This window comes from Punica granatum, chromosome 4 (genome assembly GCF_007655135.1).
Source record: "Punica granatum isolate Tunisia-2019 chromosome 4, ASM765513v2, whole genome shotgun sequence".
NCBI classification, from domain to species: Eukaryota; Viridiplantae; Streptophyta; class Magnoliopsida; order Myrtales; family Lythraceae; genus Punica; species Punica granatum.
This window is the reverse complement of record NC_045130.1, coordinates 30,932,615-30,958,907: the sequence shown is the minus strand read 5'-3', so window position 1 is coordinate 30,958,907 and position 26,293 is coordinate 30,932,615. Positions and strand designations below refer to the sequence as shown.

The 26,293-nt window shown below is 38.1% G+C and overlaps 3 protein-coding genes across 3 annotated transcripts; 2 read left to right on the top strand and 1 right to left on the bottom strand.

Annotated features, from left to right (window-relative positions):
- The first annotated feature begins 4,949 nt into the window (after positions 1 to 4,949).
- On the top strand, positions 4,950 to 7,925 carry LOC116204525 (putative pentatricopeptide repeat-containing protein At5g52630). The gene has a single exon (XM_031536657.1). The coding sequence runs from the start codon at positions 5,017 to 5,019 to the stop codon at positions 7,840 to 7,842; it is 2,826 nt and encodes a 941-aa protein (XP_031392517.1). The 5' UTR covers positions 4,950 to 5,016; the 3' UTR covers positions 7,843 to 7,925.
- A 90-nt stretch (positions 7,926 to 8,015) lies between these two features.
- Positions 8,016 to 11,362, bottom strand: LOC116204526 (MACPF domain-containing protein NSL1). The gene is made up of 7 exons (XM_031536658.1): positions 10,892 to 11,362; positions 10,197 to 10,435; positions 9,885 to 10,080; positions 9,498 to 9,572; positions 9,210 to 9,393; positions 8,945 to 9,111; positions 8,016 to 8,826 (listed from the first exon to the last, which is right to left on the bottom strand). The coding sequence occupies exons 1-7, from the start codon at positions 11,153 to 11,155 to the stop codon at positions 8,131 to 8,133; spliced, it is 1,821 nt and encodes a 606-aa protein (XP_031392518.1). The 5' UTR covers positions 11,156 to 11,362; the 3' UTR covers positions 8,016 to 8,130.
- A 12,969-nt stretch (positions 11,363 to 24,331) lies between these two features.
- On the top strand, positions 24,332 to 25,511 carry LOC116206370 (ethylene-responsive transcription factor 11). The gene has a single exon (XM_031539217.1). The coding sequence runs from the start codon at positions 24,503 to 24,505 to the stop codon at positions 25,187 to 25,189; it is 687 nt and encodes a 228-aa protein (XP_031395077.1). The 5' UTR covers positions 24,332 to 24,502; the 3' UTR covers positions 25,190 to 25,511.
- The last annotated feature ends 782 nt before the right edge of the window (positions 25,512 to 26,293 follow it).

Here is a 26,293-nt window from a genome sequence, read left to right as displayed (position 1 = left end):
CATGAGTTGATTCAAGTCGGCGCTTGATTTGCTTAACTAAGATTTCGAGTTCGAATTCTTGTGAATGCAGAAAATTCATGCTGATAGAGTCATAGAGATTTACTTCTTAGTGGGCCAACTCGGCTCGACTGGATTAGTCGAGGCGCAATTGAACTTTCGAATACCAAGATTTACACCGAAAAAAAAGCTTCGCAGGGCCTGAAAGATTCGAGGCAGAAAAGCATGATGTAAGATGTAATTATTCTGATATTTTTTTCGAGAGGAGATGGATCGATTGTTCGTGCCGAGCAACCATGTGAGTGTACGGTACCCCTCACTGCAAGAGGACCGGTGCGTGGCCTTACCTAACTTGGAGAGAGAAAAGAGAGAAGGTACAAAGTCGGTGGTTTCTTCATTATCGGGGCAAAAGAAGAGTAATGGAAAGTAATAAGTGATTGCTACCTTCTTGTCAAAATGGGATCGCCACCTATGATACGATGTTTTGCTGCTTATGTATCTTCCATTGTCGATGAGGTACGTCGGAGAATTGAAGATCGTACTGATGAGATCGACAACCCTAGGAGTAATACTAATCATTGGACGTCAAAGCGCTCTCGGTCAGTCTTGCTATGGCTGTAATCGATCTGGGTGGGTTTTGACATCGATACTGCCCAGTATCTTGACATCAACGCCGCCCTATATCTTGTTGGTTTTCGATGTAGCTAGCTAGCTAGGTTAAATAGCAAAAAATGTGAAAAATAAACAGGTGTGACCATGTCTATCTATGAAATCTTAAACCAGTTTATCTATTCATTTCCAGTTGGGATAAATATGGTTGATCTAAACAGTTATGATCTTTTACCCAATTTATGGCCAGAAATGAAACTCAAGGATGCTACTAGGATCAGAAAAGGCCATGTTAGCTTTAGAATTCTTTTTTTATTTTTTCTAAACTTTAAAGGGTTTTTACACTATATATCTCATGATTTTACATTTCTCTCAAATCTATCACATATTTTAAAAAATCATTCAAAAATACTTATAGTTTATATCTTATTTCAAATCTATCACAGCTTCAATTTGTAAATGAAACATTAGCGAGTCCCAAACATATCCCATGATTTTAATTTTTTCTCAAATTTATTCCATGATTTTAATCTTTTTTTTTTTAAATCTATTCCAAAAAAAAGCCACAGTAATATAAAAATTATTTTGATGTTCAGGGTTTAGAAAACGTATTATTTTGGAGGAAGTGTCGAGAATTACAGTCCTGCCATGTATTGGGAAGAAATGGGCCATCTTGGGATGAGAGAAATCTCCAATGCCATGGTCTTGTTTGATCATTTGTCCCTCTTTTCGGTGCATAAAATGTCGAGGAGCACTGTTGATGTCTGCTCAGCCCTTCCTTTAACAGAAAGTAAATTTTATGTCTCCCCAAGATCACAAAAAAAAAAAAGAAGGTAAAATTCTATGTTACAGACAAATATAAAATATTCTTACCAAATTTTATAAAGTTACTACTGTAAAAATTAAAACAATCTTATTCACTGTATCATTATGTCTATAATGATGATGAAAACAAAAAATATAAAATTCATATTCTATAGATTGATGTTTAATGATAATTTATTTTTTTATATGTAGATGTTTAATGATAATATATTTTTCACAAGTTTTTACCGTTTGAATTTCACATGAATCACAAAGTATTTATTCTACAAATTTATCTCTCAGATATTCACGACTGGGAGAGTTTTACATCTTATTGTGCCGAATCAGCTTGAACTTGGATTCATCGGCCTAATTAGATTTTCAAACACCAGATGCACATCAGAAAAATTTATCCATCAAATATTAAAATTGACAATGAAGAAAATATCGAAAGACACAGCAATATATCTCAAAAAATGTAAAATGACAGAAGGTTTTTTTAAAAAATTCAGGTGTCATATGATGAGGAAGAACTTGCTATATGTAAGGGATAAAATCACAAATTAGAGGAAGGTGTGGAGTCATAAAATTGGAACAAATTTAGTATGATAAATGAATATATGAAGAATCAAAAGGAAATTCAGAAATAGACAAGAATATTAACCTTTGTGTAAAATATGCACATACTTATGGGCTGCCAATGTCAAGAAACAAATGAGCTGAATTGCTTAACCTTCATTGATGCAATAGCTTTATATATATATATATATACAGGATTATATAAAATAGAAAGTGTGGTCAAAATATGGACTAAATCCTTATATATAATAATATCTCTAACCGCCTAAATTGAGAATATCTTACAGCTATATTACAGTGATACTATAACCCGTAATAGCCAATGACCTTGCCTGTATTAGTGGAGGCCGACTACAAGCTCCTACTGTGGAGATCTATCCTCCCTTTCTCTGTATTGAAGAGAGGGGAGGATTGTTGGCGTTCTTTAGCCTGCTGATGACCTCTCTTGCGACGGTGGTGGCCGCCCGAGAAACCACCATAGCGGCACAACACAGAGCTTCATGTGGTCCTTTTCTTTCTAATATTGATTTTTTTATTATTTTAAGCAATTATAATAATAATATAAAAATTATGGAGTTCAAAGTTAAAAATGTAAAGTACTGTGCTCGAGTATAGATATGGAGGGGACTTATTTAGTTAATTTTTGAGCTAATTTATTTTCTCAAATAATGTGGCCAGTAGAAATAAGCTTGACCGTAAATCCCTATAAATAATGCTGAATTGCCTAAGTAGCCCAACTATTGCAACCAATTTTTTAAATTTATCACAACATTTGAAGTATTGCCAAAGCCCCTACCATTGCAGATTTTTACTAATATGGACCATTTTATTTTCTATTAACTTTTACTTTGTTTGTTGCCAGTTCAGTGGTTTGAGACTCTCTGGTAAATATGTTCTTGCGACTCTTGAAACGCATACGTCCAAGGAAAATGTGAGAACGAATTAATCATTTTTAATATGTAATATATTAATAGACTTCAATGGTGACCTCGACAAAGGTTGGACTGGTCTATTGGTAGTCACCGTCTGACCATTCAAGAACCAGAATTTGAAAGATAGGAACAAGAAAAGCAAATAAAGTAGATTGCCACTAGTCCCATATTACTAAAAAACAATTGTTGGACTAAATTTAAAAGTGATTGCAAATATTGGAATCCTTTACACAATTAACCCTAAAGACTCTCTAGTCATAATCTTTGAATTGAGTCTCTAAAGTGAATCCCTTATTACCTTATCTCCAGACACATTTAACAAAAAAAGAAACACACTACTCCAATCATAATCTCTATTTTTGAGTCTCTAAAGCAGGTCTTATAATTTGAATTAAAAAAAAAGAAAAAGAAAAAAGTAGCAAAAGTTGTCGCATGGAACCCAAGGGCTGCCACACGATAGCCGCCCGTTGGTCTCTTGTTTAAGAGATGTGCGATAGCATCTCTCTCATGCCATGGGGGCATTAGAGTCGTGACAAAGGCTGCCGCTAGAGGTAGTCTAACAATGTATCAAAGAAGTAAGATGATAATTAGTGTTACCAAAAACAAAAACATTGGTCGCAAAAGTCAGGAGTAGATTCCGAGGGAAAAAAAAGGGGCATAGAATTCAAATTAAATTTTAAAAAGAGAAACAAAGATACGGGTAAAGTGGAACCAAAAAAAGAACGAAGGGAGAGGATCAATGGACATCCAAATTTCATATTCTTTTTTTTTTTTTTGGTAGGTCTTGGTTGGGATTTTCACTTTTAAGGAGTATAACATAGATTGTCAGTGCGGCTTGGCATGTAATATCAAGGAATTGAAATTGATTTGGAGCTTATACGGAATATTCATATTTAAAAAAGGACATTTAAAACACCTATCATCACGGAATTATTCTCGTTAAATGATTGATTATTGACCGAGAATAGTCATGGCTTAACTGCATAAGTAGTTATTGAAACTTGATGATGGCCAAAATATCACCTTGAGAAAACACTAGAACCATTCAATGATTAACTTAAATTAAATCATCATGAGCAAGTGCTAGAACCGATCGATCATTTTGATGTCAGTCTAGCATTCTCTTTTTCTTTCCAGTTTCCAATGATAATAGTGATTCCACCTCGGCAACACCCAGACCAGACCGACCTTCCCGACTTCCGAGTTCCAACTATAGTGGTGGTTAAAAAAAAAAAATCACACGTTTTACGACCCAACGACCCTCACGGGACGCGGGAATAAATATAAACAGTAATTTTGTTGCTTCTCTGTAGATAGTTTGAAAGTTTAATAAAAATTGTTTAAAAACCCTCACGAGATGCGGGAAATAAATATAAATAGTAATTTTGTTATTTCTCTGTAAATAGTTTTAAGAGTTTAATAAAAATTGCTTAAAACTTGCACGTTTCGGGGAAAAAAATACACGTAAGTGAGGAGTTTTGGTTTTTGAACAATCATATTCATATCACTTTCCCGGTCGATTATGAAGTTTAGCAAAACAAAAGTTTATTGAAATAGAATCTTAATTCAGTTCCATGCTTATTCTAACCCTTTCTGTCTATACCAAATGCATCGTAAAGACCTCATCGCGGTATTACTGCGAACGGAGCATTAATCCTCTTGGATGACAAATAGATATAGAGCAGATCAAATCAATCATCAAGATTTATTATTGTCAAATCTGTATGTATAGTATGACATGGAATTGGACTTGGATTAAATCGCCATAAGAAATCATTCCATCTAGTATGACGGCAAGGTCATGCAATTAAGCAGCAAGAAGCACGCCTACTGATGAGCTTTGACGGACAAAATCTTAAATGATCATATCTCACAATATGTGGGGATGATGAGTCAAAAAAATAGTCATAACTGATAAATTTATGGCAATGATCGCGTGATTAGCAGCTACCTGTCGAATACATTGCAATCCGATTAGTACTTTCTCAACCAACATGCCAAATAGCATCGAATAATCTCACTTTAATGACTATCAAATTCGTGCAACTAGGTTTTACAATTTACAAGCAATGAAAACCCAAATCCCGTTGGTGAAATGACAAAATGGACTGCTATGAACCTTCGGAAACTTACTTCCCTCCAAAAACCTCAACCGCTTTACCTGAAATTTAAACCCTTCAGCAGCCTCTCAACCCTCTCCGTCTCCTCCTCCGACGAGTTTCTCCCCGCAGATTTCGAATCCATCGACAACCCACGGACCCGAGAAAGCATCGTCGCGCCCACTTCATTGTATTACTCTAAGCTTCTATCGAGATGCTGCAAAACCAGATCTCTAGGCGTGGGCAAATTGGCCCACGCCCACTTGACAATGTTCGGGTTGTCGGGAGACCCGAGACTCCGCATCCACTTGATCACGCTGTACTCGAAGTGCCGAGATTTCGGGCACGCCCGCAAGCTGCTCGATCAATGTCCTGAACCAGATCTTGTCTCGTGGTCTGCCCTGATTTCTGGCTACGCCCAGAATGGGTATGCGGAGGAGGCAATCTTGGCTTTCCGGGAGATTCACAGTTTGGGCCTCAGGTGTAACGAGTTCACATTCCCGAGCGTTCTCAGGTCGTGCTCAATAGCGGGATATTGGATCTTGGGGAAGCAAGTTCATGGAAAAGTGATTGTCACAGGGTTTGATTCTGATGAGTTCGTCGTGAACTCATTAGTTGTCATGTACGCAAAAAGCGGAGTGTTTCAGGATGCTAGAAGGATTTTCGACTCGATTCCTGACAGAAATGTTGTTTCGTGGAATTCTTTGGTCTCATGTTATGTGCAGAGTAACTTCTTTAAGGAAGGGATTCATATGTTTGAGAAGATGATTCTAAGTGGAGTAAAACCTAGCGAGTTTAGTCTGTCTAGCATATTAAATGCCTGCTCGGGTCTTGGGGATATCGATCGGGGAAGGAAAGCACACGGGTATTTGATAAAGCTAGGTTATTGTTCTGATCATTTCTCAGAGAATGCTCTTGTAGATATGTATGCAAAAGCAGGAGATCTTGAAGATGCAGCGACTGCTTTTAAGGAAATTCTGGAGGCTGACATTGTATCTTGGAATGCTATTATAGCGGGATGTGTTCTTCATGAGCAACATGAAGAAGGTTTGAAGTTGTTGCTGCAAATGAAAAGATCAGGAATTTGTCCCAACTTGTTCACCCTCTCGAGTGCTCTCAAAGCTTGTGCGGCATTGGAGCTTGAGAAATTTGGTAGGCAGTTACACTGCAATGTCATAAAGATTGAAACGACTTTTGACAAGTTTGTGAGTGTTGGAATCGTGGATATGTACGCTAAGAGTGGTCTGGTTCATGATGCAAGAAGGGCTTATGATCTGATGCCGCAAAAGGACTTAATTGCGATGAACGCTCTGATTTCAGGGTATTCACTGAACAGGGAAGACTTTGAAGCTCTTTCACTCTTTGCCGACATGTATCAGGCCGACATAGGTTTCAATCAGACCACGTTGTCCTCAGCTCTCAAGTCATTGGCTGCTTTGCAGGATATTAACTTGGGAAAACAGATACATAGCATTTCAGTAAGGTCAGGGCAGATAAATGATATTCAGGTGATAACGAGCTTAATTGATGCATATGCAAAATGTGCAAATATAGAAGCTGCGCGAAAAGTTTTTGAGACATGCCCTGTTGGAGATATTGTGGCTCTCACCTCGATGATTGCTGCATATGCCCAGTTAGGGCAAGGTGAAGAAGCTGTTAAGCTGTACGTGAAACTGTTAGATATGGGTATTAAGCCCGATCCATTTGTTTGCAGCTCAGTCCTAAATGCTTGTGCGACTTTATCAGCATATGAACAGGGCAAGCAAGTCCATGTTCACATCACAAAGTTCGGGTTCAAGGGGGATGTTTTTGCCGGAAATTCGCTTGTTAACATGTATGCTAAATGTGGCAGCGTAGAAGATGCAGAAAGGGCTTTTTGGGAAGTACCCGAGAGGGGCATTGTCTCGTGGTCCGCTATGATTGGTGGGCTAGCTCAACATGGGCACGGGAAAGAGGCATTGGAGTTATTCAATCGGATGCTTGAGGATAATGTCCCGCCCAATCATATAACCTTAACTAGCATTCTCTGTGCGTGCAATCATGCAGGCTTTGTGGACCAGGCAAAACGGTTCTACAAGTCCATGGAAGAGTCCTTTGGAATCACACCCACTCAGGAGCACTCTTCCTGCATGATAGATATCCTGGCCCGAGCAGGGAAATTAAATGAGGCAATGGAGCTCATTGAAAGAACACCCCTTGAGGCCAATGCCCGTGCTTGGGGATCTATCCTTGGGGCTGCTAAAGTCCACAAGAATGTTGAGCTCGGGGAAAGAGCAGCACAAATGCTATTTTCTTTGGAGCCCGAGAACACTGGGACCCATGTTCTACTCGCGAACATCTATGCATCAGCAGGAATGTGGGAAAATGTCTTAAATGTTCGGAAGCTGATGAAACATCGGAATGTGAAGAAAGAGCCAGGTATGAGTTGGTTGGAGGTGAAGGACGAGATACACACCTTCATAGTGGGTGACCGGGCACACCCAAGGACAGAGCATATTTATGCAAAGCTGGAGGAGCTGAGTGAACTTATGAATCGGGCCGGGTATGTTCCAGAGGTAGAGGTGGACCTTCACGATGTGGATAAGAGTGAGAAGGAGAGGCTTCTTTACCACCACAGTGAGAAACTTGCAGTGGCTTTCGGGTTGATTGTTACACCAAAGGGAGCTCCAATCATGGTTAAGAAAAACCTTCGAATATGTGTCGATTGTCACACTGCGTTCAAGTTCATATGTAAGATTGAGGCGAGGGAGATCATTGTGAGGGATATAAACAGGTTCCACCATTTCAAAGACGGGTCATGTTCTTGTGGGGATTATTGGTAGAATCAAACAACGAAAGAGCCGTGTTCTTGTGGGGATTATTGGTAGAATCAAGCAACGAAAGCCCGTGCTGCTCATTCATTGTTTTTCTTTGAGCAACTGCTTCAGTCTTGGTCTTTCATTTATCATCATAGTTGCCTTTAAACAGATTTCTCAACCCCCAAAATCTTTCAAAATGGAGCAAAATTGAATCGATTCTTTATGCTTTTTACGGGGCCAATTTCTGTCATTTACATAGACTATCAAAATGAATGGATCAAATCAAATTTAATTTTCCTGTGGTTCGTATAATCACATCAGCATCATCGACTCCTCGGACATAATGGTAAGCAGCGAATACTTGGCCTTTACCGAGATTCTACAGCCTTCTAATGAGAGCTTTGCTCCAGTGACCACCCAGTACCCAGGTGGGTCCTCGGGGCCCCTCACCATCTCCTTTGTGTCCACGAAGTTGGTCATTTTTGGTGGCCGATTCGGCAGTGGTGGCCCTCCGGGAAAAACTGCTGAGTTCAAATCAACCTTTGCAGGCTTCTGCTCCGGTGGGTTTAAGGTCGTGCTAAACCTTGTACTGAACAGAGCAGAGAAGACCCCTGATTTGCGGGACATAGTTGATGGTCCATCCCATTCTGAACGGCGAATCTTTGCTGACGCCACCATTGAGAACCCAAGCCTGAGAAACAGGACTTTCTTAATGCCCATGACTTTGACTTCCAACCAGGCCTTAGTCACTATAGAGGCGGAGTCATCAATCCGAGACCCGTTGTACTGGACGGGAGCAGTACAGACGTGCGAGAACATGCTCGACTTGATGGGCTCAAAGTAGGCCCGCTCGTTGGGCTCATACACAGGTTCATAGGTGTGATCATCTGATATTTGGAGAGGGGTGGGGAGGTTCGAGAGGTGTTGGAGATGGATTGCCAGATGATTACTTTTCTTGCCTTCCAAGTAAAGCCGTATTCCCGTAACTGGTCTATTCCCGGTGTCCACCTGCAAATCGAATGATTTTTAAATAAACGTGGTAATTAATCCAGCAAAAGATGAAAAGGAATGTGTCTTAACTGCTAATCAATTCGAAAAATTTTATTGTCCGGAATGATTTAATTACCTGCAACGTGTTAACACGGAGCTTCGGGCCCATGAAAGTGAACTGCAAGGTAGGAGACGGGTGTTTTCGGCGCCTTGGTCCAAGAGGCAGATCGGCATACACCGGGGCCCACTGCCGGGGCAATTGAAACTCGAGAAATTGATGGAGCTCCTCTATCGGTGGTTTATCTAAACGGTTCATCAATAGATAAAAATCAACATGACGTGCATACAAATCATCCTAAAGATAAATGAACGGTTCGCATGTCAAAGGGAGATAAACTCACATCGAAGGTAAAGATTCACTGCATGGCTTAGGAATCCACAGCCACGGACTCCGCTCAAAAGCGCAGTGATGGGCACAAAAGTCATCGATATCACATTAGGCGACTGAGGTATAGTCGAGAGCCATTGGTTGTGACTCTGACCAAGATCAACTCCTCCTCTTCTGACACAAACGCTTATCGTGTCCTGCACCGGAAAAAAAGTTGAATCTATCTCGTTCATAGCAGAAAAAAATCTCAAACAGTACTACCATAGCAGGCATTAATCCTTATCAAGAACGGGAACCTTACCTTGTTTTTCGAGGGAATAATTACGGGCGGTCGGATGGTCAATGCTGCAGGGAGGTTCCAGCGCAAATTTTCACCCTGCAAGGATATGATCTCGAGCATTAGACAAATTTTCAACCTGCAAGCAAGGGATCGTAATCTTCTCCCACAACTTCTCGGTTAACAATCACTAAAAGTTTTCACCAATTTGTAGTACTTACGATACAGATCATTTAACAGGAAGAGGTCACACAAAAACTCAATCCATTTATCTAAGAAAATGTCAGAATTCGGTAAATTTGTTCAGATTATTTTCTGGAATAAAGCATGCCACATATCCCCACTTATTCAGGACTCTGCATATAACGATCATTCCGAAAAAAGAGTGTAAGAAAGAAAGTTCATATTTACCTTCGGTTTTTTTGACAGCTGAGTTGTGTTTGGCCTGTTTGCATCTTCGGAGAATCTCTGATCTGCTAACTGCTTCAGTGATTTCTGAACTTCGGTGGGCTGAAGGCTTGAACTCTGCAGCTGCTTTATGTGAACAACTTCCTTACCTCCCATCTTAACTCCTACCACAACATGAGTTCCATACTTCTCGATAAACCTGCTCGCAAAACAAAACAAAAGAAACGAATCATTCAGTCGAAAATTACTGCAAACCAACATTGAGAAGCTCAATGTGGGGATCTCAGTCGAACTTGATCAGTTTACAGGACTTACTCCGCAAGTGCAAGCGGGTCCCATGAGGTTGGGACCTCTTGCTTGATGTGCTCAGAAAGTGTTAGTTGGGATCTCCCTAGCTCAACGTTGTATAGAGTTATGAACCAACCATCAAGAGCCAGACTCTTCGTGGTCGACGCATCCTTCTGCCAACAGCCCTTGAAGTCGAACATTGTGTTGAATAGACCACATGGGATCTTACCGGATAATGAAAGTTCCTGATTGAAGTGCTCCGACATCTGAGGCAATATGGAAACGCGGCAAATGGTCAAATTAGCAGTTCTTCCTACTCTACTGTCAACTCGCCGATTTACATAAGCTCGAAAACTAGCAACGCCAATCGAGCATTACTCTAAAACCAACAGAGTGATCGTTAAGAAAGCATAACCTTAGGTGGATAAACAGTGACTAATGGACCCACGTTCTTTTTGTTTCAACAGTAAACAAAGTATCTAAAAAAGTGGAAAAATCCTGTCCTTTTATTTTTCGGAGCAATCATTTTATCCGTTAAGAGAGATGTCCACAGCCTTTCGTTGAGACTAACCCGTACTCGGATATCGGCTTTTCCATTCCATCATTCGGCAAACGTCAGGAAAAATAAATAAATAAATATATATATATATATATATATATCCACAAGAAAATCTCAGAATACATGCCAGAGGAAACCAAGGCACCGAGATCATGCCGAGTACCTGATTGAAGGACAGGACATCGGACTGCATCCTAGTCCGCTCGCCTTTATCGCACTTTATGCAGCCCGGGACACCCTTCACAACCGCCCCCCCGGGAACCACAAGGTCTTGCGCTGCCTGCACGTCGAGCTCAATCAGCCTCGACCCGGCAGGGCCAGGCTTGCTTGAGCTCAGCCGGAGATCGTTGGTGAGGTCGTAGCCCATCCCGATCACCGACACCGCCCGCTCTGCAGCCGACTGCGGGTCCATGTGGTGAAAAGACATGGAAACCCGAGGCCAGGGCAACCAGGAGGCCGAACAAACAATCTGTCGATATGCAGGGGAGGTTGAGGAGAAATGGGTGGGGTGGTTCTGAGCTCTGTTTTTTGAGGATTTTGACTAGATAGATTGAATTGGGTGGATTGAGTAGTTGAGTCTGTTCAAACTTTCAATGTTCAAAGGTTGGAGGGCTGAAGAAGGCGCTGACGGGTCTCCAATTTAATTATTCATTTTTTCAATTAAAAATTTCATTTTTTAAATGGAAAAATAGCACAAAAATTTTTTTAATGAAATCGCTTGTCTGATTTTCTTATTAATTACGTTTCAAGTGAAAGGGACTCTGGATGGGATTGGGGGCAAATATTGAGTGAGTAATATACAATTAAGTGGCTATATAAAACTTCATCCCCGAATGACACGTGTAAAGTAAGAAAAAGTTTGCTCGTAACATCGGCTATGCAACGGCAATAGTGGCTGAACTATGGGGTGTCCTGAAATTTAAATTTCAGGCTTGGAACAGGCTTGGCACCTCGGGCACTGTCTTGTCGACCTTTGAAATGGATTTGGAGGTGTTTCATGATTTCATTATCAACATTGATCCTACAGCACTACACTTGGCAATGTTGATCGACCCCATTCGTGATCATTTGAATCGAGATTAGAATGTCCGAGTACATCATATATATACCATGAAGGGAATAGCTGCACAAACTGGATGGCGATGACGGATCTTATTCTATCGATTGGTCTCCATGTGTTTTCACATCCTCCGATCTCCTTAGGATCGCTTCTCTTTGACGATATTGTTGGGGCTTCCATCCCCGTCTTCTTACTTATCAATTCCAAACTGTCCAATCCATCAGGATATAACTCTCACAGTCGTGAATATTTTTCATTCACAAGATTTGAACTAGAAATCTTGCTTAAAAAGAGATAGATTAATCTGATTTCGGATTGGGTCAACTTATTATTAAGTGGCATAGCTCCCTTGATTGCGGATTTTATTCATTCACAAGACTTGAACCCGAAATTTAATTCAAGGAAATCATGTGCCGAACCATTTGAATTAATCCAAGTTAATTAAATCAAGCTTTAGTTTACTGAACCAAGTTGATCTTATTTAAAGAAACCATGTACCGAACCACTCAAACCAATTCACAATAAACATTTTCTTGAAATCACAATTTCTTATGCCAAGTTGCCCAATTATTTTTATTTAATCAAATCTTTGTCGCGTTTAATAAAATAATTTGTCATGAATAAGACTTCCATTCTCTATTGACGAGAATCAAGGGGCAAGAGCAACGCATTAATAGCATGAAATAGACTTATATTAAGGATATTTGAATTCGAAGGGCGCATATATTTTGAATAATCACACTAGATCAATCACGTTGTCTGTATTATTCTCTGTAATATCAAAATTATGTCGTGATTCATACACTATGATGCAGACAAGTTGGACGGAATTCTCGATGAAGCATAAAGGGAGCGAAACAAATAATTAATCAATCAATCACAATGTGAACATACAAAAGCATGACAGTTGATGGACTTTTCCCCACACACACTTTTAAATTATAGAGCATAGTACACACGTCCATGAATTTCTTCATGCCGGAGGAATTTGAGCCGACGTCGTATCCTGTGGGAATCTTGAAGTTATAAGTCCAAACGAAAGGGATTTATTTTATTTTTTATTTTTTAAAAAAGTAGTATTATGGAATATTGAATTGACAGTCAACGCGGCTGGAGGGGCTCCGAATACTTTGACTCCGTTATCTTCTTCCATTCTGCCGTCCATAACGGAGAATCCAATCAACGCGGATTGCCAATTTCACACTCCGTATGTAAATCTGTCTTGCATGTATGAGTTGCTACTCAGCTTGGCACCGTTAGGTCTTATTGACTGACTCCACTACTTTGACTATTTTAGTCTTTCATATCTTAAGATTGGTTGAAATTACATGTCCATATGATCTATGATGCCTGGAATCATCGTAAAAGAAACGGAAAAGAGAGGGTCATCGCCGCGAATTGATTTGACGGTGAAATTGTGTTTTGGTTCGGTTTTAGTTTATGCTATATTAAGTTTGAAACTAATGTAACTTTTTTAAATTATCAAATAGTTTGTAATGTCATCTTCCCGGGCATTAGCTTCATATAATATCAAATCGTCAAACATGCGAACTGTATCATGCCATTTGAGTATAAAAATTGGCGTTGGATTAATTATATATAGTATCTTTTCTTAGAATAGAGAAAAACTGGGGGATTGAGTGACGATGAGAAGCTTATCGAGATAAAAACTTTAAAAAAATGTCAAAATATAAAAATATTGAAGTTATCATGGATCATGCCTTAATAAAACTATAATAACATGTTGGACAAAATATTGACATGTCAATTAGTTGTGAGAAACTTTGAAAAACAAAAATAAAAAAGGGAAAACATGTAAGGATTAATACGAAAAAAGAAGTAAGTTGTCAATAGCTGTTGAAACTTGAAAGTACGAAAAATGAACTTGAACTAACTAATGACCTATTATTACTTGTCAAGCAAAGGAGAGTCTCCCGGCAAAAGAGGTACAAGTAATTGTTAATAGAGCATTAAAACGGAACTCATCTGTCGCCATATTCCTCATTATATGGTTACAAGTATCCGCAGCAGTGTTCGATGAGAAACTATTTGGGAATATTAAATGTATTAGGAATCTACCGGCGCTCCTTTGACACTCGGATCACAGCACACGCAGGTGCAGATTGGGCTGGATGTCCTGATAGTCGTCACTCAATAGCGGGTTCTGTTGTCTTTGTGGGCCCGAATCTTATTTCCTAAAGATCCAAGAAACAACCTACCGTATCGAAGAGTTTCATTGAGGTTGAGTACAGGGCCTTGGCCTATGCCATGGCTGAAATATTGTGGATACGATAGTTATTGTCTAATATTAGACTGTGCTCTTTGAGCCCGATCATGGCATGCTGTGATAATATTAGTGCCACGTATATAGCAAGAAATCCAATTCTGCAAGACTGCAGTAAACACGTAGCTGTGGACTATCACTTCGTGAGAGAACATGTGGCTTGCGGTGACCTCTTGATCCGATACATTCCCACGTCTTCACAACTGGCATATATTTTTGCGAAAAATGCCTCCTCATCGACTTTTCGTTCTCACGGTTCCAATATGTCGATGTCTTCTCCCTTAACAGATTGAGGGGGTGTATTAAGCAATATGTATTAGAAATACAATCTATAATTAAGTGTATATGGTCACTTTTTATTCTTTCCTTGTAATCACACGATAGTATATATATGCATCAAGGTATATCATATTGGTTACCTTGGCTATTTCTCTCAATTGTTCTTACAAAAACGGTTTAATTAGTGTTAGCTCCGTCTTAGCCTGGTGGTTGATTGACTTTGATCGATGGGTTTACCTTAGTCAGATCTCAGTACATGGTACTCCGGCATAAATCTTTTCATGTCGAATAGTGCACTTCAACTCTACGAATATATTGATTTGATTTTCGTTCTTGTGATTTTGAACCCATATTGTAGATGCTTTAATCAGAAATTGAATTGATATATGAAAAAAATACTTTATCCAAGCACATTGACTATAATCCACAAGCACAAGCCAAATTTGAATGTCTATCTGCAATGAACCCTTGAATCCGGGATTTCCCAACCAAAACACATAATTCTTAGTCCGTTAAATTATATTACTCAACCGTGCTTCGGTTTCTTTATTCATGACGAAGTACATAATATTGTAGCCTAATTCTCTACGGGCTACGAGTAATAACAGGTTGAAATTTTCAACCTCTTGATGATGTATCCGCTCCCACGAGGACTTCTAAAGAAAAGTTGAACAAAATCATAATATATGATCACCTGTCAAAAGCCAAAAGCGAGGATACACGTATAGGTCCATATATACTAATTCGGATTTTCAAAGAGGATCAAGAGAGTACATACTTTATGTGGCTAGCGATTGTGATTCCTAAATGTCAGTTGAGTTCCAAGCGTTAAATACGCACATATCGAATTTACGATAAGAATCATTCATCAGGATGCTATCTAGCGCGTGTCTGCGACCACCACGACATTCCAAAATATAGTCCATATTTCGTTATCGACTACGAGCATTTAATTTTTCGTCACTTACCAGTCTCTTGGTCTCACCCTGCTACTACCTTTTCTTTTTTTAATGTTTGCCTGGAAAAGGTCTCCCCATGCAACTCGGAGGAAGCCCAAGTTGGACTTTCTTTTTTCTTTTTTCCCACCAAGTCCCTATTATTCGAAGTAACAAATCAACAAATTAGAGATCATATGGTGTAGATGACCTCGCATTATCTATGCTTTTTCTTTCGCTCAATGCTTGATACGGGGCTTAATGTGCATGTTCTTCGGTATTTGAAATCTCCAATCCTAATTTTGATACTTGAAAACTGTCTAAGATTAATTTTTAGTATAAATTGATATCTAACTTTTCCATTATCACGGGTTGTCGGCCTTAACTCACGTGATTCGATTTAGGTTGTGAAACACAACTCAACGTTGGTGAATAATTTTATTGTCGTCAATCGACTCTTCTTTGCTTGCACAGTTTTCCACTCGCACAAGGGATACATTTAGTCGCTGGAAGAGGGCTAACCAAGAAATCGAACTTGTCCAAGCGATATGATGGGATTGAGGATCATCCCTGGCTAAGAAGGTCAAATCTCTCTCTGTCTTGTCCATTTAACTCCTCGAACTTTAATCAATGAAACTTGCAGTTTCTTCAGCAAGATGAAAATGATCATAAAAATCATTCCATATAATTTTTATACACACATCCTAAGAAAATAATTTTCATTTTGCTTTTGATCTTATAATTTTTCTAAATTAATTTCTTTTAAATTGATCGATATGGCGTATTCCATAGCAAAATAAAACATTGTGTGACTGTCTTTTAACATTCGAATGCAGTACTAGGGATAGATGTGAATGCAGTACAGGGGATCATTTTTTTGTTTTTTTCAAAATTCATAACATCAGATCGACAATAGCATTAGAACAAATGAATAAAATACTATATACTCACATATTTTATACGAATTTTATACTCGTAGTATTATGACGAAAAATGAAAAACAAAGAACTATGCAGTTAGCATGAGCCTTTTTATCTTGTTGAAAAATTTGCGAGATTTATCGGTAAGAGTTCGAGTAAAATGGACAAAACGGAGATTGTTCTGATGTTCCAGATCAGAAATGATCCTCAATGCCATCATGTTGCTTGGACGACATGTCCGATATCTTGGTTAGCTCTCTTTCCGGCAGCTAAGTGTATGCCTCATGCGAGGAAAACTGAGCAAACAAAGAAGTTGATAACAACAACAAAATCGAATCACCGAGTCAGGTTGTGTTTCACAACGTGAATTGAATCACACCATGATGAAAAAAGGTTAGGCATTAATTTATACTACACTTTAGAATTAAATTTATATATTGAGGGGCTTTCGATCAATCCTTGCAGCTAAGAGGGAGGGATCGGAGTGATAGGAGATGATCGGAAGGAGAGACAGAGGGAGAGGGCTAAGATTTAAGGGTTTTTTTTTTTAATAGAAAAATCCCCCTCGCAATTTCTTCGATTTTTTTTTTTAACAATTGAAATAAGCATGCATTTTTCGACAATTGGAAAATGGGTAAAATATTCAGAAGGAAATTTCCCTTGGTAATTCTCTCAAAAAATCTAGCTCGGCAAGCCTCTACTTTTTCATCGGAAACATGGATGGAAATCTCTCGGGATTTTCAAAGAAATATGTATATTCAAATAATAGATTAACACTTTTATATGTGTAATCGATTTTATTTCTTAATACCAGCATAGGTGCTCGTTGGTTGCACATAAAAATCTCTCGATTTTATTTCTTAATACCAGCATAAGTCCTACGAGTAGTCTATATTGAAGAGCCTACACCTGTTACTGTAAAAAATGAAACAAACAGTTGTTCCGTTTTCATAATTAAGCATTCAAAAATTAATTTAGCCAAGTGCAAGCCACATGAGGCTTGGTTAAGTTGATCACGGAGGGATTTGTATTGATGCAAACACTACTTAACTCTAATCATCAGAATAAATTAATGAAAACTCAATTAAATATAAGCCTTTTGTATAGTAAGTCTAATTCCTCATCTTAATCTATATACAATTATAAAGCCCAAGTCAACGCATATAAAGGTGTAATGTAAGATGAAGCCTACATTCTGCTGAGCGACTTTTGGATTGATAACCAATAAAAATGCAACAAATGGTGAAATGTTGTGGTGTCAATTCATCATACGATTCCAAGAGTCCACTTCTTTATCGTACTATTAATTTACATAAACTTTTTTAGTTCTTTTACAATTATTTATATCAGTTTTGAAATATTAATAAATATTTTGAAATGTATAAAAGGTTGTTACATCCATCTTCATATTCTTCTTATTCGATTTCCTACTTTAAAGTTGAGCAAGAGAACATAGAAGAGGAGACTTCATGCAAAATACTAGGGTCAGTATTCGTTTGAAATTTTTATTATTTCACGTGACGGATCACATTTAATATTATTGATATTATATTAACAACAAGGTAACACTTCAATAGTAAGCAGACATTTCAATATTTTTATTCACTAACATTTCAAATAAAAATTCAATTTTTTTAATAATATCGCATTTTTTTATAACACTATTGTTACTAAGTCACGATTGTGCGGGCCAATCATCTAATTAAACTAACAACCAAGACCGAAAAGCACGAAACGGATAGTATCTTTTTGCATGTAACCGAAAAATAGTGTCTTTTGGCAATTTAAGCTTTCCACTTATCATTTTTAGATGTTCAAAAGGATCTTCGACCATTGTGAGTATTTCTTATCCAAATGGGTATATATAGTACGTTTATATTTGCGAAATAGAAGAGCCTATAACATTTTTGTAAGTATGCTTGCATTCGAACGCACTTAAGCCGCAATTAAAATTAAGTGCCCCTACGTCTACGTCCTTAGGGAGCATTTTTCTTGTAATGTTGGCATCTCAGTTGTATGTTTTGGTGGCAAACCCCTCGGTACGAAAAAGACTAGGATTTACATAGATAGATAGATAGACTACGACAGGAGCTAGTGCAACATCAAATGAGTCTTCGAGGCCTCAAAGAATGGTGATGGAGATCGAGCAATCCCAACGTGTGCATGATATATATGGATTGAGCTTTCTTTATCTCTGTTTTTTTTAATCATATTTTTAGTAATTATATTCATTGTAAAAAAATTTTAATTATATTGGTGAATTCCTCCTGATTATCCAGTCTCACAAATTAATGATGTCATACATGAAAATATCACCCAAAAAAATGCACCTCCGTTATCTATTTATTTATTTAGTTTGCCACTTGGAAATTGGAGGAGATATGGTGAATGAAAGTAATTGGACCTGCAAAATCTGTTTTATAATTTCTGAGTAAAAATCCTATGTGAATCCACTTTCTCTCTATTCTTAACACAAGCGTATACGAAATGAAAGTAATGGGACCTGCAAAATCTATTTTAGAAGGCTTAGCACAGTTGTGCATATTTTTTGCCGATTAATCAATAAATTCCATTTTTAATACCTATTATGGGACTATCTCATCTTTTTATGAGCTATCATTATTTTTATTTTATCATATTATAATCGTAATCTCTTTTGTAATCGAAAAATTTATATATATATATATATATATATAATGAATACAGGAATTACTTATGTCGTCTCTGTTTGGTGTCGCAGTCATGGTAAGGACGGGGCATCATAATTGGCCAACGTGTTTCACACCGCAAATGCTATCAATTGAACTGTCCCCACTGGCCCATCGTATATGAGCTTTTCTTGTCTCATTTCTCATGTAAGACATCGAAAAATTTCTTCCCAATTAGTGACTATTTGTTGGGTTTGCAACGTCAATTGGTCCCTTTTAAGGGCTGGCCCTTGAAAGCTAATAACTATTCTATTGCTACACTTATTCGAAGCAATGGCTATCACCTCTGAGAGGGACGTAGTCCCTCTCAAATGAAAAACATAATTTTGCCCCAAATATAATATAACTAAATCATTTGCCTTATAGATTATTATTTTTTTTGGTAAATAGATGGGGCGAAGGCGCCGGTCTTCTTTCTCTTAGATCATTTAGGCGAACTTATTTTCCGACAAATTAAGTTATTTCGTATTACGAGGAGAGGATTATGGATTTGGTATGCATGGGCGAAAAGAAAATGGGAGAATATTCGAAAATCAAACTCGTAATCATATAGAGTGCAGGTCGCACTGCACGGATATCTCCTTTTTCGAATTAACCTATTTTTATGTGTCCTCAACGATGGATCTAAGGGATTCATAAAACCAAAAAAAAAAAATTCATCAAAATGACAAAAGGATGGAATTGTGGGAGCGACGCAAGCAAATTCTTTTTTTCGGTAAATAAGCAAATTCATTCTTTTGAATTCGTAATAATCTGCTGAAATTATTAGGCCCGTTTGATTATAATTTTTTTTTAAATCTGCTCCACTTAACTCTACTTATCTTCAATTCAACAACATAATTATTACTTTTGTTTTTTTCTTCAATTTTTTAATTATTCAATTCAATTTTTAATACAAAATTATCTCAACTATTTATTATTTTTTTCACAATTCAACTCTACTCAACTCTAAAACCAAACACAACCTAAGACACTCCTTTCTAGGGATTTGCATGGATACCGGGTATATCCAGAATCGGACCTACCCGTTAGGATGGGCTCCGAGTAACTGCAATTGAAAATTGAGTAGGATCCAGGTAGTAATTTAAAGAACCAGTAAAAATAAGCTCTGGTTCTTGTTCTAATATCCAGGGTACCCACGGAACCGGTACCTAAGACCTATATTTTTTTGAAAAAAAAATTATTTTATATTTACATAATCCTCTTGTGAGATGTCAGTAGCTACATAATTCTAGGAGAGTTATTTATTTTGTCTACTAAGAAGAGCTGCATCATCATTTGTTTACTAAATAGCTACATAATCTTTTAGTTGCTTATTTGTTTTGTCTACTACATAATCCTTTAGTTCTATGGATGGATGGATGGAAGAGATCTGATTAATCTATGTCGACATTTATTTGTTTTGTGTGATTGTGAATGAGATATTTTCGATTTTTATTTATTTCATTCATTGTGTTTGAAGAGAAAAAATAAAAGAAGAATGTTACACATTTCAACAGAATATCTAGAACTTGTAGTATAATTTAGATTTTGTATTTAGATCCCAACAAGGTATGGTCCGGTTCTAAAATCTTGAAACTATCTCTTACAGGATAGGGTCCGGATACTATGAAAAAAAAAAAGATACTCAGACCGGCACACCTCTACACCTTCCATATACGGGGAAATTTGTAATTGCGATTCCTTGACTTTGAGATTTTATCTTCTTATGTTCCCCTTAACACATTTTTGCATTGAAATTTCGATCTTATAAAATACGATTAGTTCCGTGCATCACACCGGCCTATATATGATGTGAATAATATAATATCATTGTCTGGTTAATTATTGCTTTAATCATATGCTATGCTCGACACGTAGAGCTGGACCACTCCCCACTATTCGCATGTCAGTTTTGCTGATCGGTGTGCTTTTCATTATTCCCACTTACATGATGGTTTTCTCGACGTTGATATAAGGCCATCAATGTCCACTTCAGTTTTTGTACGTACTAGTGTGAAGAAGAAGAAGAAACACTTCGTTAGAACATACAATATGAAGTTGACAAAAGTTCATGACATGATTAGGAAAAATTTTGGAACAGAGCATTTCGGGACGTGGTTTATCGAGGTTTTGCAAGAAATAGCAGATCATACTACGGTGACGGGAGAATCATCTTTTAAAAACCGAGACATTTCACGTTCTTGAAGGGATAGCTAATTATTATGATTTAATTATGTTAGAAATTTCTCGCCCTTAACCTTGAAAAAGAAGTTCTTCTTTTATTTTTTCCTAATTTTCACTTATATATTTAAAATTAGGACGAAAACTAGCTAGTAAGGTTATTATTTTCAGTAGAGGACCGCAGGCATGGAGCCGTGTCCGTGGCATCCCCTTATTGTTGGATTGCCCTAGGTTAGAAGGGAACCGATCAATAGTTTAACAAAAATGGAGCGAGCGCCGGTACGATACGTCGGGATGCAACGGAAGCGTAAGAAGTAGCTAGATTGAGTCGGGAAAAGAGGAGAAAGACGATAGATGCGACATCGAAAATGATGGGCTGCCATGGTCAAGGTTGTCGGATTCTTTTGGATCCGGTGGCCCTGACGTTATCGTTGCCACTTGATTAATTTATTCGAAACTTAATTATATTCATTTACTTCTCGATAAGATAATGCAGCTTCTTTTTCTGTGGCCGCCACCATACGATGTCCTTCTCAATCTTTCCCCAAGTTCATGCACGAAATCATTTATTCACACCAATTTGAATTAAAATATATATACTATGCCAATCGGCAATAAAAATTTCTCATACTTTGTCCGGATCCATCTTATCGGAAAGAAATATATTAAAAAAATATTTTCAATAATTGGTTAATAAGAGTACATAAAATTCATTCAGACTCAAATTCATATTCCACAATTCATATATCTGATAATTAATTAAATAAAATCATTAACTATGTGACAGTAACAATTGTTTATCGCGCTGCTATCTGATGCTTAATTAGCAATTAATTCGATTCATTTGTTCCGATCCTATTTGTGGTGTCTTGTGCCAGTATAAGTGTATTTATTAGTAAATGATTTTCTTTTATTGATGAGTAAAATGCAATTTGCTTCTAACCTTTTTTTTTTTTGGTGCAAATTTGCTTCATAACCTTTGGGATAGTAAGAAGTGCCAAAATCTTTAAAAATTTGCACGATAACTCCCAGCTTCCTTAAACGGTAAGTATTTTAATTCTTTCAGTCGATTTTTTGGCCAAAATAAATTACATGCGTGACTCATGACTTTTTCGAGAGGCAAAAATATTATTAGACATGATAAAAAATTATAAAATAATGTAAATTTTAAAAAAGAAATCCTAAAACCCCCTACACTTGCTGGGATTATCTCCTCGGGGATGGCGAGGGCGCTGGCCATCTTCTTTAGCAATAAATCCATATTCTTTGTAAGATCTTTCTTTGTATTTTCTAATAACAAAATAGTCTTCTCAATCAGGAGCATAACAGCTCACTTATTCCATTTTATACTAAGAAAATCACCCGAAATTTCTCAAATTTGATGGTGAAGAAAATATTTCCAATCCTGTACAACTTTTCATGTACCTTCCTTCCATCTCTGTTCTGGATTTTTTTTTTTCAATCACAAAAAAAAGTTTATAAGACTAATATAATAAAATAAAAATTTTAATAACGAATAAAATGACACGAATAGTCTCATTACGAGTATCAAACCTAAAACATCTTAGTTATTAGGCGATGACATATGTCATTATACTATTCCGTTTTTTGTTTTCTTTTTTTAATTTGATTGTTGGTTATCCCCTTATTTCCATTCCCATCTTCCTTTACTGGATCCTCCTCTGTACCATAGGGAAGGAAAAAATTTCTCTAGATAATTAGTTTTTTTTATGATTTTTTTTAAAAAAAGAAGTAGTTCAATTGATTCCATACTTATTCTTCTTAAGTAAAGATTCGGGTTCAATTCTTATGAATTGAGAAAATTCATGCGTTGGGAAAGTTTTACTGTTATTGAACCGACTCAACTTGAATTATATTAGTCAGGTCTATTAGATTTTGGAATATTACGGTGCATATAAAAAATTAATAGGCCTTTATAAACTGAAACATTAAGGGTTTGTTTGAGTACGAGGGAAAAGTTTTCCTACTCCCAGTCCCATCACTTGCCCCCTGTTTCCTCGATCATAATGGGACATGCTATATATTGAACGCACAATCTCGACCATTAATCAGGGGGATTAGTACCAGAAGTCTATTCAATAAGATAAGACGACTCGAATGGCCATGGTTGATTGAGGTTCTTTAAGTCAAATAGACAGTGATGTGAATGCCTTGAATAAACAAGAAAAAATTGCACCATATATCATAATATTTATATGTTGTCTTAATTTTATCACAACGTCGATTTTATTTTATTTTTTTAACATATCCTAACGTTAATGGTTTGAGATCAAATCTATCCCGCCGTAAACATTTCGTCAATTTTTAACGGAAATATTGACGTGGCAAGTTATTTGCTTGACTGCGCTGACATAGAGGATGTGTAGGTCTTAATACAAGGGAAAAATGATATTATATATCCCAATTTTTTAATATTTTTTTGAATTTTATTCCAATATTTTTATTTTTCCCCAATCTTATCCAAATTTTTTTCATAATTTCTCAAATGTATCCCACATACTGGCTTAATATTGAGAAAACTGTAAAAAAATTGGAATAAAACTGAAAAACTATCGAAATGTTGGGATAAAATTGAGAATGTTAAGATAAAACTAAGAAATCACAAAAAGGTTTGGATATATAATGCAATTTTTCCCTTATATCAGCACTCACACACTCTCCACATCAGTTCCGTCAAACAATTAATGAGCTACGTCAACATTTCCGTAAAAAGTATACGGAACTTTTACGGTGAGATAGATTTGAAATCAAACCATTAATATTAAAATATTTCAAAAAAAATTGACGTTGAAATAAAATTAAAATAACATATAAATATTAGGATACATGAGGTTATTTTTCCAAATAAGGAATGGGAATACTCATTTGATTTTTAATTTATTAATCTTCGTCACGAAAACCGCGTGCTGATATTACTCAGGAGAAGCCGCCAGGCAGCAGCGCGCAATCAGCACGTGGGATTTAAGACCGACCATCCGATACGTTTTTCTGATTATAAGGGCGATTAGACCTCTTGAGGGGTAATTTTGATGCGTCATGATTCCCCACACGGAGACAGCCCACGTGCCACGTAACCCGACAGAATTACCAGACTGCCCCCCCCCCCGCGCTTCTCTCCGCGGCCGCCACCTGCCACGTCACCCGGCAGTCAGTTCCCACGCTGGACTCTCTCTCTCTCCTCTCTCTAAAACCTCAATTCTGTTCCGCCGCTATAAATGATTAGCCTCACTCCCTCCTCTCCCTCTCAACTCCGACCGCTCCTTACCCCCACGTCCCTCCCTCTCTCTCTCTCTCTCTCTCTCTACCCACAGGTCAGAGGCAGCGATAAATAAATTTAAAAAATTGATAAAACATAAATAAAAAAAGGAGGAACCGTACGGATAATAAAGGGGAACGGCCGATGGATGGCGCCAAGGAAGGAGGAGGGAGCGAGGGCCAGCGGTTGCGGGGGTGGGGCCGGGGAGGTGGGGTACAGGGGAGTGAGGAAGCGGCCGTGGGGCCGGTACGCGGCTGAGATCAGGGATCCGGGCAAGAAGAGCCGCGTGTGGCTCGGCACCTTCGACACGGCCGAGGAGGCCGCCCGGGCCTATGACGCCAAGGCCGTGGAGTTCCGTGGGTCCAAGGCCAAGACCAACTTCCCCCTCCCGGCCTATGCCACCATCGGCATCGACCTCAACAGCCTCGTCCACTTTAAGGCTGGCGGAGGCGGGAGCAGCCCCAGCCAGAGCAGCACCGTCGAGTCGTCGGGCCAGGAGCCGCCTGCGGCGATGGTCGATTCCTCGCCTCTGGATCTTAACCTCGCGTACCCTGGTACAGGCTTTGCGGTGGCGCTTGGGGGAGGTTTCGCGGGTGCAAGGGGGCCCTGGCCGAGCTGCTTTGACCCGATGGTGAATTCGAAAAACATGAACGAGCAGCTATACCATCGGCTGATCGCGTTTGACCGCCGTACGAATACGAAGGCCTCAGCAGCCAGCAGTGACTCCGACTCGTCGTCAGTGGTCAATCTGGATGATCAGGACCGGAAGCAGGAGCGGAGAGGCCTAGATCTGAATCTGGATCTCAACCGCCCGCCACCGCCGGAATCGACCTGATGTTAATTTGATCATGGAAACCAAACCAACAGTGATCTCTGTTTTTCACTCTTTTTTTTTTTTGGATTCTTTTTTTAGAGAAATCGGAAAGACGCGGAGGAAACAGAAGATAGTCCAGCAAATCGTGTGAATAGGTGGCCGGTCGGCCCTTTTTGCGGCGGAGATGAAGGCCGGACGGGTATCTTCTCCGCCGTTGTTAGCTTTAATAATCTCTTTTCCCGGTTGTATTTCTTTTCTCTTTTACCAGTTGATGATGATATAACACGACCAGTCATTTTCCTTTATAATCCATAATTATCCACTGTATTGCTTTTTATGTTTTCGTGAAACAATTACACAACTTCGAGATCAAGTTGGTCGGAAATTTCTCCAGGAGCCAGCAACGACTGGCCGGAAGTACTTCCGGTTGCGGCTCTTTACATCGAACAGTTCAATTGTACTTTACAGCACAGTAGCACTACTTGATCATTGCATTTTCTAATTGCTTGATAATTCATACCCTAATTTCACATCTCTTGACAACCTATGTTCGCACTAGGAAACTGATTCGAAGCCATACTTGAATTTCGTTGAAACCTCGATCCGATAAACGGGAGGGATGAACTTTTAAATGGCTTCATCAACATAATTCATAAGTTTTCTTGACGGACTTCAAACTAATACACCACAAAACACCAATGTATAATAATAGACAAATTTAGTCGTTAAAAAATCAGTCGGAAAAGTTACGGGATAAGCTTATAAGTAATCGTCTAAAATATTCTTGAAATGGCTAAGAATATTAATTCCAATTTCTATAAAGTTCAGACCAAGATAAATTACAATGTGCTATAATTTTTATATTCGATGAGTCTATAATTCATTCTCAATTATACGCTTTAACTAACACTTATTTAAGCGTGGATTCACTTCCAGTCACAGAATATTTCCAATAAGTATCATTATGCTCTAATCTATTATATCTTTTAGGAAGAGTTCTTGCATCAACGGGCCCTATTAATCCATCTTGGCCAACAAAAAAACAAAAAAGAAAATCCCTATTGGTCCAGCTTAGCTTAGAAAATTTGCATTTGCGTAATAAAACAACGCGTGTGAGAAGCAGTC

Excerpts from the sequence above, each read along its gene's own strand:
- LOC116204526 (XM_031536658.1), bottom strand. The coding sequence starts at position 11,155 with ATGTCTTTTCACCACATGGACCCGCAGTCGGCTGCAGAGCGGGCGGTG. Across the intron at positions 10,081-10,196 it reads GACCCGCTTGCACTTGCGGA|GTTTATCGAGAAGTATGGAA; the intron begins GTAAGTCCTGTA and ends TTTTGCGAGCAG. Across the intron at positions 9,394-9,497 it reads TTATTCCCTCGAAAAACAAG|GACACGATAAGCGTTTGTGT; the intron begins GTAAGGTTCCCG and ends TTTCCGGTGCAG.
- LOC116206370 (XM_031539217.1), top strand. The coding sequence starts at position 24,503 with ATGGCGCCAAGGAAGGAGGAGGGAGCGAGGGCCAGCGGTTGCGGGGGT.
- LOC116204525 (XM_031536657.1), top strand. The coding sequence starts at position 5,017 with ATGACAAAATGGACTGCTATGAACCTTCGGAAACTTACTTCCCTCCAA.